Source organism: Salvelinus fontinalis, chromosome 8, assembly GCF_029448725.1.
Source record: "Salvelinus fontinalis isolate EN_2023a chromosome 8, ASM2944872v1, whole genome shotgun sequence".
NCBI lineage: Eukaryota > Metazoa > Chordata > Actinopteri > Salmoniformes > Salmonidae > Salvelinus > Salvelinus fontinalis.
In genome coordinates, this window is record NC_074672.1 from 8,861,217 (window position 1) to 8,878,056 (window position 16,840).

The 16,840-nt window shown below is 41.0% G+C and overlaps 1 protein-coding gene across 2 annotated transcripts; it reads left to right on the forward strand.

The window, feature by feature from the left end:
- Positions 1-1,282: 1,282 nt before the first annotated feature.
- Positions 1,283-13,085, forward strand: renbp (renin binding protein). 2 transcript variants are annotated; one of them, XM_055930875.1, is made up of 11 exons: positions 1,283-1,445; positions 1,745-1,850; positions 2,035-2,110; positions 3,499-3,574; positions 7,567-7,745; positions 8,249-8,476; positions 8,645-8,726; positions 9,128-9,303; positions 10,471-10,602; positions 10,813-10,900; positions 11,331-13,085. In XM_055930875.1, exons 2-11 carry the CDS (start codon positions 1,750-1,752, stop codon positions 11,405-11,407), a joined length of 1,215 nt encoding a protein of 404 aa, XP_055786850.1. In that variant the 5' UTR covers positions 1,283-1,445; positions 1,745-1,749; the 3' UTR covers positions 11,408-13,085. The 2 variants fall into 2 exon arrangements, with proteins under 2 accessions (XP_055786850.1, XP_055786851.1); XM_055930876.1 differs by lacking the exons at positions 1,283-1,445; positions 1,745-1,850; positions 2,035-2,110; positions 3,499-3,574 and adding an exon at positions 3,879-4,857.
- Positions 13,086-16,840: the final 3,755 nt, after the last annotated feature.

The window sequence follows — 16,840 nt, forward strand, 5'->3', positions numbered from 1 at the left end:
TTATAGCAGCAAAGGGGGGACAAACTCCATAGTTGTGTGGACAGGCTCAGAATAGACTGATTCAGAATAGACTGTTGTACTGTATGATGCCTGGGAAAGGCCATGAATCAGCATTGGCTCTCTCCCAACTTTTACAAAATGTCTTCCTTCCACTTCCACAGTCCCACACATTGACAATACTGTGTTTGTGTGCAGAGACTAGTCAGAAACAACATCACTGATACGCTTTGAAAGCATAAGGATATCGGGAACTTGGAAATATATATAACCAAGGACAAACATCGACAAATATTCACATTGAACTAGCTGTGGGGGAATGAAATACTATATTGCTGTTCAATGGGTCAGTCAAAGGGTGTGGATCTATGGTTGCAGTGTTAGGACTCTAATAAAATGGTACTTTAGAATGGAGGCACACATAGTATAAAGAAGGTACAATTGTAGATATTGTTCTTTGAATTTGATTATGCATACAATGACTTTATATTTTGCTGTGGCGCTCAAATTATCAATTGTGAGTTGAGGCAAGTGTCTCTGTCTCTCTTTCAATCAGATTGGGGGGAAACATGGGGTTGTTAGCTTTGTTCCATGTCATACAACTGAAAATAGTTGGTTTGAATAAGTTAAACATAACTTATTTGACATATTTTTTATAAACCATGAGCAGGGGCTACTGTATATCAAATTTAATTGGTCACATACACATATTTAGCAGATATTATTGCGGGTGTAGCGAAATGCTTGTATATAATTCATATGTCATGAAGTAACTATGTTCCTAACACGTCTTATCTACATCTCTAAATAATGCTATATTTTGTGTTTCTATATTTCCATGTATAATATTAGAAACATGTAAGTGTTAACTGTATTTTTCATGCTTATGAACGGTACTGTATTTAAAAGTAGTTATGCATCCGAGGATGTTTCTAAAGCATTGCACAGTATACAGTATGTTGACATGAAATGTTAACACTGTAGACAATAGAAATACATTACAAGCTAAATAACAAATATGAAATACAAGTTGTTTGTATTAGAAGTTAGAAATCATTGTCATTGAAATGTAGCCCATAACTAAGTTTCGTGATCCTATATGAATTGTGTGTCTTTATTCATAGGTAACAGCGGGGGGTATGCTTAGGTTGAGAGGTTCATTGGTTTAGCCTCCTACTACGTTCTACCATTGAATAAAAGGGGTTTGCTTTTATTTTGTAATTCTCCCTGCTCCTCACATGACCGATCTAGGGAAGCACATGACCCCACATGACAAGCAGTCATATGATAAGACTTTAAACGTCCTCCTCTTGAAGTAACCCGTTTTTTTTTTGTCTGTACACTGTGTTGACCACGGTTGCGTTCGCGTCTAAGACGGCATACGTCTGCATTTATCGAATGAAGCTCCGTTACAAGAGTGAAAATCTAAAACTACGCTTGGGAAAAAGGTAACTAAGCGCAGCGCTTTAAAATAATCTACTTCTCTATAGAGCTGAAGTGTATAGACGAGCCCAACGTAAGGTATCTATTAGAAAGTGCATAGTACATTGATATGTCTAACTTGTCACGTGTTCAAAAATAGGAGTCACACCATAGCCATAAACCATCATTATGCTTTCCTGAACGGGTCCTGCAAGAATAGTATTTAGGATATCTGAATAACGGCATTCACATTACACTGTTCTACAAACGTGTAGACCTACCAATTTTCATCTGGCTTGATGATCGATTGTCTTGTTTTTGGAAGGTGCGATGTCTGTCGAGAAGTTGCAGCGGTATCGAGAGCAGATGCGCACAGAGCTGGACAAGGTGGTGGAATTCTGGCAGAAATACTCTCATGACACACAATATGGGTAAAACCATTTGATCAGATATTCACAAATATTTGTCGAAATGTTTTGTTATTTGAACATTTTCTTTATAATAATAAATTTGTACAAAAATAGAAAGTGTAGCGTTGTCTAGCTGTAGGATAGTATGTATGCCATGTCTGTGAGATGAGATCAATTGACCATGTTAAACAATGTATTTTTCCAGTGGATTTTTCACTTGTATAGGGAAAGATGGAAAAATCTACGATGAGCTGAAATATGTCTGGTTGCAGGGGAGACAGGTAAACTCATCCACAAATGTTCAGTGAGTGCCTTACCGCTCAACAATGTAAAGGGCTGCTAATAACATTGATGTGCATATTCTGCTGACTGTTGCAGTGCACCTTGATTTGATTATTGGGTGGGTTTTCCTATGAATGTACTTTGTAAAAAGCAATAGTCTTTTCTTTTGGCCTTGAGCAAATTTCAGGTCTGCTGAGCGCAAACTTGAACATTGTGCGAATTCAGTGCAACTTCCAGCGCACATTTACTGTGAACACTGAGGCTGTACCTACTTTAAGTTACCGTTGTAACAGTGGTCAAGTAGGCTGCTGTGGCTATTTGATCGTAATGTAGGACTACCAGAGTGAAGAAAATGCATCCCATAACATTTGAACATGGAAATAGATGTTCTATCGTTCAGCCTACAGTTGCAGACAATGTGTGGCTACAGTTGCAGTCAATGTGTTGTCTTCAGTGTAGGCCTGACATTAACCGGTCTATCCACTTGTCCTTCAGACAAAGAGGTGACTGAAAATGTTGTGGTGTTTAATGCAAGAAACCACTTTTCAAAATAAAATGCATAAATATTCCCATACCATTATTACAGAGAATCAGACAAATTATGCTGCCCTCAGCTTATTCAACCCTAAATAGCAATAGGCAGTCTCAAAATACAACACTGCCCCTTTAAGACAAAAAAAAGCTCTTTCATTTACTCCCTTTTCAAAGTTGGCTAGGAATGCACACGTTTTGTGCTTTTGTAGGAAGCAGTCACTCCCTTATTGCTGACTACAAAGTATCTATAACTGGGCTAATAACTCACTAACTAGCAAGGGATATGAACAAATGTGCACACGTGGTTACATGTAGCTCTTGCTTTGAACTCAAAACAAGCGCATCAACTCATGACCGCTCATGCTGTAAACACAATCTAGTTCAAAGTAAATGGCACACATTCATATATGGCAATGGTCGATTTGCATATAGGCCTACTGCAGCTCTGATTGGTTATGGAGCTCAGGTCTGTGTAGAGTACGGGCCTGAGTCTGGCCTGTCAATGCAATAGAATCCTACTCCAATGCGTTCTGTCTACAACAACATCTCTTGCATAGTTAGTTTTGCACACTAAGTCTTGCATAGTTTGTTTTGTTTCAGTATGTTGCATTGAAAGTGGCTAAAATTGCATGGATCCGATCACATTTCTAACAGTAAAGGGGAACTTTGATAGAGTTTTCCCTGTTAGTTAACACTAAGTGAACTTCAATTAAATCTTGTGCTTCTCTGCGCTGGCTGATATTTCTTCTGCGTGGCAGTAATGGGCTGCACGCCCTCGCACTTGCGCAGCTTAGAGGGAACATTGCTCAAAGTATAATTTCACATTTTCACTTGGATCAATGTATCTTTGCAGGTGTGGATGTATTGCCGCCTATACAGGACAATGGAGCGCTTCAACAAGCCTGAGATCCTGGAAGCCGCCAAATCTGGTATGGGGGTTTGCTGGTTGCACAGCATCTTTGTCAGTAATTGGGAGTGAAAATACATACATATTCAGACTGTTAAAGCATTTTAGAGTGGATTTCCAAACACTTATCAGGTTGTTTTGTTGTTGAGTCCTGTCAGCTTTGCAAGGAATTTCCCAAGTAAGCATTTAGCTCCAAGCTTTTTCCGAAGGTGGTAGATGGTGAAATGTTTTCTGTTAGTGATTTAGTCGATCAATGCGAGTCCTTTAAAGAGGTCACCTCACCTGCTGTGCCAGTATTCTGACTAATTTAACGGATGCAAAGTTTAAAAAAATCCAAGATGGTGTAGCAGTGCAGATGTTGTTTGTTGTTCTCCCATGTATATTTGGTCTTGTCTTTTTTTGTATACATTTCAATTTATTTTCAATCTCTTTTTCCATTTTTAAATTAAATATATCTTCCGGCAACCCGCCTCACCCAATGTGATACTGATCTGCTATATTTAGACCTTATTGCCAGAACCTGCATCATGAGCTAACCAGCTAATTAGCTACTAGCATTTTAGTCATTGTTAGCCACTGCTAGCGGTCTTTACCTTTTACACAGAAACCAGCTGCTTTTAGCCTGCCAGTATCTGACTGTTTTCTCCACTATAACACCGGATTCCTGCCAAAAGCCCTGGACCATTACTCCTGATTATCACAGCTAGCTAGCTGCCACCGAGTGGCCCAGCCCCGAAGCTAGCTTTGAGCCAGGGCCAACTCCCGGCCTGCTCAGTGATCACTCGGCTACACAGCTGATGCCTCCCGGACTCTTCACTCTTCACTAACACGATTAGCATCCACTACTCCACCGGATTCTTGCCGTAAGCTCTGGACCTTTAAATCGTATCATCGCTGCTAGCTAGCTGCTACCAAGTGGCTATAGTGGCTAACGCCCTTGTCCTGAAGCTAGCACCAGTTAGCCGCGAGCCAGGCGCATCTCGCGGCTAGCAAACAAAATTACTCCAGCTACAATACCACTTTTGCCAACTGGCCTGGACCCTTTGACACGGAGCCCCGCCGTTCCATCGTGACTAGTCTGCTGATGTAATTCCATCCGTTGTGCACTCAACCGGCCTTTGCCAGACGTCGGAGCAGACGCTTCTACTAGCCCCAGCCTGCTAACTTTTTTGAACGCCGTGTCTCCCGCTTGCTAGCGTAGTAACTACTACCCAGCGGCTTCCCTGTTTCATCTATTGCTGTTCACTGGACCCTATGATCACTTGGCTACATAGCTGATGCCTGCTGGACTGTTCATTAATCATGGTACTCCATTTTGTTTATTTTTGTTTATCTGTCGGCCCCAGCCTCGAACTCAGGCCCTGTGTGTAGTTAACTGACCCTCTCTTCCCATTCATCGCCATTTTACCTGTTGTTGTCTTAGCTGATTAGCTGTTGTCTTACTCGTTGATGTCTTAGCTAGCTCTCCCAATCAACACCTGTGATTGCTTTATGCCTCGCTTTATGTCTCTCTCTAATGTCAATATGCCTTCTATACTGTTTAGGATAGTTATCATTGTTTTAGTTTACTGCGAAGCCCCTAGTCCCACTCAACATGCTTCAGATACCTCTTGTCCCACACATGCTGTGACCTCACCCAGCATAACTAGTGCATCCAGAGATGCAACCTCTCTTATCGTCACTCAATGCCTAGGTTTACCTCCACTGTACCCACACCTTACCATACCCCTGTCTGTACATTATGCCCTGAATCTATCCTACCATGCCCAGAAATCTTGCTCCTTTTATTCTGTCGCACTAGACGACCAGTTTTGATAGCCTTTAGCCGTACCCTCATCCTACTCCTCCTCTGTTCCTTGGGTGATGTGGAGGTTAACCCAGGTCCTGCGTGTCCCCAGGCGCTCTCATTTGTTGACTTCTATAACCGTACAAGCCTTGGTTTCATGCATGTTAACATCAGAAGCCTCCTCCCTAAGTTTGTTTTACTCACTGCTTTAGCACACTCCGCCAACCTCTGATGTCCTTGCCATGTCTGAATCCTGGCTTAGGAAGGCCACCAAAAATTCTAAGATTTCCATACCCTACATTTTCCAACAAGATGGAACTCCTAAAGGGGGAGGAGTTGCAATCTACTGCAGAGATAACCTGCAAAGTTCTGTCATACTTTTACATCCGTAAACATGGGCACCCTCATAGATATTATCCTGACCAACTTGCCCTCCAAATACACCTCTGCTGTTTTCAATCAAAATCTCAGCTATCACTGTCTCATTGCCTGCATACACTATGGGTCCGCGGTCAAACAACCACCCCTCATCACTGTCAAACGCTCCCTAAAACACTTCTGCGAGCAGGCCTTTCTAATCGACCTGGCCCGGGTATCCTGGAAGGATATTGACCTCATCCCGTCAGTAGAGGATGCCTGGTCGTTCTTTAAGTAATTTCTTCACCATCTTAAATAAGCATGCCCCTTTCAAAAAATGTAGAACTAAGAACAGATATAGCCCTTGGTTCACTCCAAACCTGACTGCCCTCGACCAGCACAAAAACATCCTGTGGCGGTCTGCACTAGCATCGAATAGTCCCCGCGATATGCATCTTTTCAGGGAAGTCAGGAACCAATACACGCAGTCAGTCAGGAAAGCAAAGGCTAGGTTGTCAAACAGAAATTTTCTACTGATCCTCGACTTCAATGTCATTTACAAAATAGCCTCCAACACTCTACTCAGCAAACTGGATGCATCCGTTTTGTCACCAAAGCCCCATTTACCACCCACCACTGCGACCTGTATGCTCTCGTCGGCTGGCCCTCGCTACATATTCGTCGCCAGACCCACTGGCTCCAGGTCATCTATAAGTCTTTGCTAGGTAAAGCTCCGCCTTGTCTCAGCTCACTGGTCACGATAACAACACCCACCCGTAGCACACGCTCCAGCAGGTATATCTGACTGGTCATCCCCAAAGCCAACGTCGCCTTTCCTTCCAGTTCTCTGCTGCCCATTACTGGAACGAATTGCAAAAATCGCTGAAGTAGGAAACCTATCTCCCTCACTAACTTTAAACATCAGCTATCTGAGCAGCTAACTGATTGCTGCAGCTGTACACAGCCCATCTGTAAATAGCCCATCCAATCTACCTACCTCATCCACATTGTTTTTATTTACTTTTTTGCTGTTTTTCACCCCAGTATTTCTACTTGCACATCTATCACTCCAGTGTTAATTTGCTAAATTGTAATTACTTTGCTACTATGGTCTATTTATTGCCTTACCACCTCACGCCATTTGCACACACTGCATATAGACTTTTATTCTATTGTGTTATTGACTGTACGTTTGTTTATTCCATGTGTAACTCTGTTGTTTGTCGCACTGCTTTGCTTTATCTTGGCCAGGTCGCAGTTGTAAATGAGAACTACCTGGTTAAATAAATAAATAAATTAGTCAGTCTTTGACAACCTGAGCAAAGACAGTACTTAAGCAACAGAAAATAGCTGTTTTGAACCACTTAGTATGGTGTAGGCTACATACAGGATATGAGCAAATACAAAATACAGGTGTCATGACTAAAAGCAGAAAGAAGCGCACCCAATGTTATCAACAGCATGAAGATACACACATTTCCAGTAGAAGAAACAAAGATGTAATGAAACAGAAAAAACACTCCAATGTTAGTTTCAGGCTTTTCCGGATCTAGAACACAACCTTATCCTATGAAACTAGTCTGGACATGCAACAGCTTATTTTCCTATTAAAAACCAAACTCATACTGCTTTTTAGATTTTTTTTATATATATTTTTATGGTAAACATTGAGTGATCCTCCTCTTCGTTTTTGCGGTTTGCTATTCAATGTGTCATCGGAACTTAAAAATGTATACCACATTTTTAATTGGCTGCAGAAAAACAAACAGGAGTGAGGTAATAACCGTTTGTGGTCTCCTATAGGGATATTGGTACACAATTCTAGTTGTGACAAGCAAACTTTGTTCATGTTTTTTTTTCTGTTTTCTTAGGAGGTGCATTCTTGCGACGCTTCGCTCGCATTCCCAGTAGTGGCAGCCCATGGAAGTGTGCCTTTTGTTTGACCAGGGACGGTAAAGCCCTGAAAGTGCAGAGGACCATCTTCAGCGAGTGTTTCTATGTCATGGCCATGGATGAGCTGGCTAGGGTCACAGGAGACAAAGACATGCAGGTAAAACAGCCCGGGGCACTAAACACTTCCACAATAAAGTTCTCTGTTGTTAAAGTGATCTATGTGATCGATACAGCCATGTTTTAATTCATTATTAATAATTAGTTTAACTGTGGAGCCCATGAGAACCCAAAATATAAGCTTTTTTTACATAGTTAAAACTAATTTTGAAATCATGGAATGAACCTTCCATCCATAGTGCTGTCTCTGAATTAGACAGAACATTTCTCCAGCCCCATCGTTTCGCTGTTTACCAACAGTGGTGGGGTCACCACTTTGTTGTTGTTTGAAATGCAGATTACCCCTTTAACCTAAAGTGAAACCAATTATTTACTTTCTGTGGGCACTTCCGTTTTGGCGAAAAGGGCCATGCATCAAAGACCCAATCAAATTTGAGCTGAATGGGGGCAAATATCTGCTAGCCAATCAGAACACAGAACCCTTAGTGGGGTTTGCCTGTAATATGGCCTATTTTATTTCTCATATGCTCTCGTTGTTACTAGGCGGAAGCAGCACAAATGATGGACCAGCTGGTCCACTGGGTCAGGGTGGACCCATCGGGCCTGGGCAAGCCCCAGCTTTCTGGAGACACCCCGGTCTGCAGCATGGCTGTCCCCATGATGCTGCTGTGTCTGGTGCAGCAGCTCACGGAGGCCCGCAGCGGGGAGGAGGTAGACAAGTACAGGGAGGTTGGGGGCTGGTGCGTAAAGCAGATCCTTCAACACCTTCAGGTAAAGAACTGTAGGCTTACAAATATGAAACAACCAGACCTAGATTCAGATATTTATACATATTGTGTCTAATTGAGCCTGTTTGTAGGGTCAGATGGGAGGCGTTTGCACGTTTCGGGGCATTTCCATTGGTTCCATTGAATTGTCTATGACTGTGTCTTTGTACAGAGAGGTGGTACGGCCATTTTGGAAAGTGTCTCATCAGAAGGAAAGGAACTTCCTGGTTGCGAGGGGCGACTGCAGAACCCAGGTGATACCCTTTGTACTCAACTAAAGGAGATTTCTCTAGATCAGGGCTGTTCAATTCCAGTCCTGGAGGGCCAAAACACTTCTGTTTTTTGTTTCTGTCTGGTTTTTAATTGCACTCACCTAGTGTCCCAGGTCTGAATTAGTCCCTGATTAGAAGGAGAGGATGACAACTAGAAGTGTTTTGGCCCTCCAGGATCGACACTGCTGTAGATAATGTTTGATAAGCTCCATATTACTTATGTCAAGTCATCTAATACTATACGTTTTCTGTTTTGTGTAATAACACTAGTTACTTAGTTATCACTACATGTGCAGTATCCAGTCTAAGATGACTGGGTTGTTACCATTGTATTGCCTGCCTGTTGTTTCCTTATTTATTTTATATATACACATTTGCCATAGGCCATGCACTGGAAGCAGGCTGGTTCCTGCTTCAGTACGGTTTGGAAAATGGGGACCAGGAGCTCCAAAGGACAGCAGTGGACAAGTTCATGGAGATCCCCTTTCTGACAGGCTGGGACAAGGAGCACGGAGGGCTCCTCTACTTCCTGGATGTGGACGGTTACTGCCCCACACAGGTACATCCTGTGAAAGTAGACTTAATTTGTTTCCGGTATGGGCCTCCTATGTGTGCACCAAAACATTTTATGGGCCTAATCATAGAAATGCATATAGAATCCCTATTAATTCAGTAGGCTCTCTGTGGGCCTAGTCTTAAAAGATTTGTCATTTAACTTTTATTATTTTTCATTTTGACATAAAAACAATCAGTCATGTTTTTTTATTTGATTGTCAATGTTTTACCGATACGGCGTACCCCCACTATTTATTTTGCTGGGATGCCGTACCAGACCATAAGGCCTTACTTTCACCCCTGCATACTGTTAGTTTTCTAAATAGAGTAAAGAACTCACGGACACTTAGTAAAGCTCAAAACAACTTGATTCACCCACTGGGTCATACAGCTGCATAAGACAAAAAACATATTCACACAAGCACTGGTATTTAACCCTTTCTCTTATGCTGAGCCCCTCCTTACACATCTGGACAGGCAATTGCTGGATTTGAATCCCTGAGCTGACAAGGTAAAAATCTGTCGTTCTGCCCCTGAGCAAGGCAGTTAACCCACTGTTCCCCGGGCGCCGAAGACGTGGATGTCGATTAAGGCAGCCCCCCACCTCTCTGATTCAGAGGGGTTGGGTTAAATGCTAAAGACACCTTTTAGTTGAAGGCATTCAGTTGTACAACTGACAAGGTATCCCCCTTTTACACGTCTGTTGCTAGACAGAACCTTAGTGATTTCTGTTCTTCCTCACTTCATCTGAACTGACCTCGGCCCCAACTCCTCACTCATCCCCAGAGGATCCCTGATGTCTAACAATAACATATCCTGACAGAATGTAAACGTTCTACATTTCCCTCTCTCCCTCAGTAACACGAATAAGTATGTTTCCTATTTTTAAGTTTGGAAGTCAGAACCCATCAATAGAACACTACGCTTGCTGCAAATGCATGAGTCGTTCAACCAACTATAGCATAAAAATCAGTGTAGGAGTCATTTGGCAGCTCAAACCCACACTCATCACAAAGGGTTGAATGGGTGAAAGTAATATGGATGAAATGGCAACTGAGGGTACCAAACCTTGTGCTTGTCCAACCCTTTCAAGGCCTTTATTAATTGACTAAATAAGGGAACAAAGTACTATAGAAATGTGATCCAGGGCCAATGTGTTCTGTTCTCACAGTTGGAGTGGAGTATGAAACTATGGTGGCCGCACTGTGAGGCTCTCATCGCGTACCTGATGGCCTACAGCCATACCAAAGAGCCAGCCCTGCTGGAGCGATTCTCTCAAGTGTACGACTACACCTTCAGCCATGTGAGTGAACTCCAGTCTAATTGTGTGTTTTTATTTTTTTTATTTGCTATCGTTCTGCTAGAAATAGACAATACATGGAAATGGGGGTCATTTTATATGTAGAGAATAAGTAACACAAATATTAGATATTGCAGCTAAAAGTAAGCTAAACTGCTTTGAGGAGCTAACCTTTTTCAATATGGTGTGCTGTTTGTCTGCCTGTTTATGCAGTTTTCTGATGCGGAGAATGGCGAGTGGTTTGGATATTTGACCCAGCAAGGGAAAGTGGCACTGGATTTTAAAGGAGGGCCTTTCAAAGGTGAGAATGTTAACAGGCCAGAGAAGGGGTTAGTCAGAAACCATGACGGGCACAAATAATTGTACCTCCTGTTGTTTGAGGCAATACAGTGATGTATAAATTGGTTTGATATATGCTCAATCTGTACTATTTGATGTTTTGCCCTTGTTTCTATATGTCCATATCACCCACTCTAGTGGATATAGTAAATACAATGTGGTTGTATTTGATTAAAGTGAATGCAAGGCTTCCTTTCCCCCAACCAAAAAGTGGTGGAGGCGCAACACTCTTCTATTTTATTATGAATGAATTAAAAACAGACGTTTCGGTCATGGTGGACCTTCATCAGACTGGTTTGTTTGCCCAAAATAAATGAATCAGATCAAATGTTTTGACCTTGTGTACGTCTGTGATTACACTGACTATTAATCTGCCTTTTGTTTTATTTCAGGTTTCTTCCATGTGCCTCGCTGCCTTTATATGTGCGAGAAAATCCTGGACTCTATACTGAACAAACAAGAATCCTGAGGTCATCAACTAGCATGACCTGGACAATGTCATTTTATAATCATTATTTACACTGAGTATGCAAAACTTTAAGAACACCTTCCTAATATTGAGTTGCATTGCCCCCTTTTGCCCTCAGAACAGCCTCAATTCGTCAGGGCATGGACTCAACAAGGTGTCGAAAGCTTTCCACAGGGATGCTGGCCAATATTGACTCCAATGCGTCCCACAATTGTCATGTTGGCTGGATGTCCTTTGGGTGGTGGACCATTCTTGACACACACGGGAAACTGTTGAGTGTGAAAAACCCAGCAGCTTTAAAGTTCTTGACACAAACAATATCCCGTTCAAAGACACTCACCCTTTGATTAGCACACATACACAATCCTTGTATCAATTGTTTCAATGCTTAAACATCCTTCTTTAACCTGTCTCCTCCCCTTCATCTACACTGATTTGAAGTGGATTTAGCAAGTGACACCAATAAGGAAGCGTAGCGTTCACTTGGTCAGTCTCTTGGAAATGTTTTGTACACAGTGTAGGTCTATATTGGACAATGGTGTCAATTTCCTGAGATTCTGGAGACAGTTTTGAAAGCAAAATTGCAGATTACTGCATATGTTCTTTAAGTGAAGATGGCCTACATTTTATTAGTAACAATGAAGGGGAAAGAAAATGGATATAGAAATAGGGGACACACACTGCAAAGTTTTGTACTAAGATGATTACATTACATCAGCTCAACTGTTTGTGTTACCTGTGTGTTGTAAGCCCACATGTTTGGCATCTTGAAATATGAAACACAATTTAATAAATTCATGAAATCATAGGCAAATAAGGGAAATATTGTTATCACGTAAGGTGACCCAAAATCACTTTGTTATTTACCATAGAGAATATTGCAACAAGTTATTGAGTGTCAAAGCCTGCAAGCCGGAAAGACACAACATCACCATCTATAACATTATTGTCAGGAGGTCATGTACCGGTGTGCAGCTCTGCTTCTCGCACCAAGAGAAGCTTAGACTAATTTCACATAATGGCCACAAGGCTCTTGCTTAATTTGAAGTAGTGTTTGAAACTTAAATCATTTGAACTTTGAGCGCAGCAAGCAGCACCACAAAAATGCCCCATGACCCTTTTAGACCCAAGATAACTTGTTGTAGCTGTTCTATGATAAATGTATCACATGTAAATTGCGCTTTTATGATCCATAACCTAATTCATATTTTAAAATTGTATACTGTAGTTATATTATGATTTTCTTTCTAATTTTTCATTTACTGGTATGTTAATTTCATAATTTGTAGTGCTTTTTTTAAAGTCTAGCAGCTGTATAGTTATAAGGAAATAACAATTTACAGTAACTCATGTCTGGTCAATGATTAAATTAACCTACATGCTGCCAAACGTTCTATGACAGTCATTGAATAATACAATTACATTCTGTGTTATGTCCTTTCTATCTGTGATACTTGTATTTTCATAACAATGGACGAAGTAAAACAGACTGGGACACAAGGCAAAAACATTGCGGCTCATTTCAAGTAAATACCAGGTTTATTGTAATGATTAATGTTTTAAAATATAAACTCAGCAAAAAAAGAAACATCCCTTTTTCAGGATCCTGTCTTTCAAAGATAATTTGTAAAAATCCAAAACTTCACAGATCTTCATTATAAAGGGCTTACACACTGTTTCCCATGCTTGTTCAATGAACCATAAACAATTAATGACCATGCACCTGTGGAACGGTCGTTAGGAAACTAACAGCGTACAGACGGTAGGCAATTAAGGTCACAGTAATGAAAACTTAGGACACTAGAGGCCTTCCTACTGACTCTGGAAAAACACCAAAAGAAAGATGCCCAGGGTCCCTGCTCATCTGCGTGAACGTGCCTTAGGCATGCTGCAAGGCAGTATGAGGACTGCAGATGTGGCCAGGGCAATAAATTGCAATGTCCGTACTGTGAAACGCCAAAGACAGCGCTACAGGACAGACAGCTGATCGTCTTCGCAGTGGCAGACCACGTGTAACAACACCTGCACAGGATCGGTACATCCAAGCATCATACCTGCGGGACAGGTACAAGACGGCAACAACAACTGCCGAGTTACACCAGGAACGCACAATCCCTCCATCAGTGCTCAGACTGTCCGCAATTGGCTGAGAGAGGCTGGATTGAGGGCTTGTAGGCCTGTTGTAAGGCAAGTCCTCACCAGACATCGCTGGCAACAACGTCGCCTATGAGCACAAACCCACCGTCGCTGGACCAGACGAGACTGGAAAAAAGTGCTCTTCACTGAAGAGTTGCGGTTTTGTCTCACCAGGAGTGATGGTAGGATTAGCGTTTATCGACGAAGGAATGAGCGTTACACCGAGGCCTGTACTCTGGAGCGGGATTGATTTGGATTGCGGTCAGGGCTTTGTGATGGCCACTCTAATACCTTGACTTTGTTGTCCTTAAGCCATATTGCCACAACTTTGGAAGTATGGTTGGGGTCATTGTCCATTTGGAAGACTCAATTGCGACCAAGCTTTAACTTCCTGACGGATGTCTTGATGTTGCTTCAATATATCCACATAATTTTCCTGCTTTGTGATGTCATCTATTTTGTGAAGTGCACCAGTCCCTCCTGCAGCAAAGCACCCCCACAACATGATGCTGCCACCCCTGTGCTTCATGGTTGGGATGGTGTTCTTTGGCTTGCAAGCCTCCCCCTTTTTCCACCAAACATAACAATGGTCATTATGGCCAAACAGTTCTATTTTTGTTTCATCAGACCAAAGGACATTTCTCCAAAAAGATCTATCTTTGTCCCCATGTGTAGTTGCAAACCGTAGTCTGACTTTTTTATGGCGGTTTTGGAGCAGTGGCTTCTTCTTGCTGAGCAGCCTTTCAGGTTATGTTGATTTAGGACTCATTTTACTGTGGATATAGATACTGTTGTACCTGTTTCCTCCAGCATCTTCACAAGGTCATTTGCTGTTGTTCTGGAATTGATTTGCACTTTTCGCACCAAAGTATGTTCATCTCTAGGAGACAGAACCCGTCTCCTTCCTGAGTGGTATGACGGCTGCGTGGTCCAATGGTGTTTATACTTGCATACTATTGTTTGTACAGATGAACGTGGTATCTTCAGGCGATTGGAAATATCTCCCAAGGATGAACCAGAGTTGTGGTCTACAATTTTTTTTTTTAGGTCTTGGCTGATTTCTTTTGATTTTCCCATGATGTCAAGCAGAGGCACTGTGTTTGAAGGTAGGCCTTGAAATACATCCACAGGTACACCTCCAATTGACTCAAATTATGTCAATTAGCGTATCAGAAGCTTCTAAAGCTTCCAAGCTGTTTAAAGGCACAGTCATCTTAGTGTATGTAAACTTCTGACCCACTGGAATTGTGATACAGTGAATTATAAGTGAAATAATCTGTCTGTAAGCAATTGTTGGAAAAATTACTTGTGTCATGCACAAAGTAGATGTCGTAACCGACTTGCCAAAACTATAGTTTGTTAACGAGAAATGTGTGGTGTGGTTGAAAAAACGAGTTTTAATGACTCCAACCTAAGTGTATGTAAACTTCTGACTTCAACTGTACATACCAGTGCCAGTCAAAAGTTTGGACCAACCTACTCATTCAATGGTTTTTCTTTATTTTTACTATTTTCTACATTGTAGAATAATAGTCAAGACATCAAATCTATGAAATAACAGATATGGAATCAAGTAGTAACCCAAAAAGTGTTAAACAAATCAAAATATATTTGAGATTCTTCAAAGTAGCCACCCTTTACCTTTGACAGCTTTGCACACTCTTGGCATTCTCTCAACCAGCTTCACCTGGAATGCTTTTCTAACAGTCTTGAAGGAGTTCCCACATATGTTGAGCACTTGTTGGCTGCTTTTCCTTCACTCTGCACTCCAACTCATCCCAAGCCATCTCATTTCGGTTAAGGTCGGGTGATTGTGGTGGCCAGGTCATCTGATGCAGCACTCCACTTTCCTTCTTGCTCAAATAGCCCTTACAATGCCTGGAGGTGTGTTGGGTCATTGTCCTGTTGAAAAACAAATGATTGTCCCAGTAAGCACAAACCAGATGGGATGGTGTATCGCAATGAAGAAAATAGTAAAAACAATGAAAAACTCTTGAATGAGTTGGTTTGTCCAAACTTTTGACTGGTACTATATACAGTAGCAGTTAAAAGTTTGGACCAAAATTTTGGACCAACCTTCTCATTCAAGGGGTTTTCTTTATTTTTTACTATTTTCTACATTGTAGAATAATAGTGAAGACATCAAAACTATGAAATAACAGATACAGAATCATGTAGTTAAAAAAGTGTTAAACAAATCAAAATATATTTTATATTTGAGATTCTTCAAAGTAGCCACCCTTTGAAGAATCTAAAATGAAAAATATATTTGGATTTGTGTAACACTTTTTTTGGTAACTACATGATTCCGTATCTGTTATTTCATAGTTTTGATGTCTTCACTATTATTCTACAACGTAGAAAACAGTAAAAATAAAGAAAAACCCTTGAATGAGTAGGTGTGTCCAAACTTTTGACTGGTACTGTATATATTTATTTTAACTGGGGAATTTGCCCTGGAAAAATCTAAAGGAGGAATGCCACCGAAATGCACAAGTGCCTTTTATTGAGTCATCCTGTATTATCCATTCTATAAATAAATATACATGTCTTCTCTTTCCTGTCCCTAACACACTTCTAGAGCTAGAATGTGTTTGTGTCCTGCAAACAATGAAAACCTTGCCCTGCAAGCTTCTTAAGAGTAGAACAAAACGGACAACACAATTGCTAAACAGTTTGGACTCCACAGATGTTTTTGTGAAAACCCTACCCTGCAAGCTTCTAAAGAGGGAGAACAATTATATAACTGAAATAACTAGAAAAGTACCTTCCCTAAAGAAAATGTGTTTGCTAGATTTTTAAAAGCATTTATAGTTTTGAAATAAGTTCTAGTAGTGGTTGTGACTGCAGTAGTAATCGTAACTGGTTAGAATTGAAACAGTAGGTAGATGAAAAGATTGGATGGTTGATTGATTGAGTTGATCAATAGGATAGCCTGATCATGTGAAAGTTGGTTTGGTGTCTAGCTTGAACAGTTCAAGATTTACAATTATTGTTGGTGGGTGCTAATGCTAATGATGCTAATTGATGCCAATTTAAATTGTTATAATTTAAAAAAAATATTTAAAAAAATTGAAAATGTTAATGTTAGTTTTTTGTTGTTGGTTGAAATGGTTAAAGAACAGTAGCATTTAAAATGTCTACCACTGTGTTCATATGTTTGGCATTGAATCCATGAAGTGTTATGCTAATTAACATTGTTTATAGTTTTAAAAGGTTTTAAGGAATTTGAAGTTAGGATAGCCTAAACGTTTTAAAGTTGGTATTGTAGCATTGGCCAAAGAACAGGCATTTTGA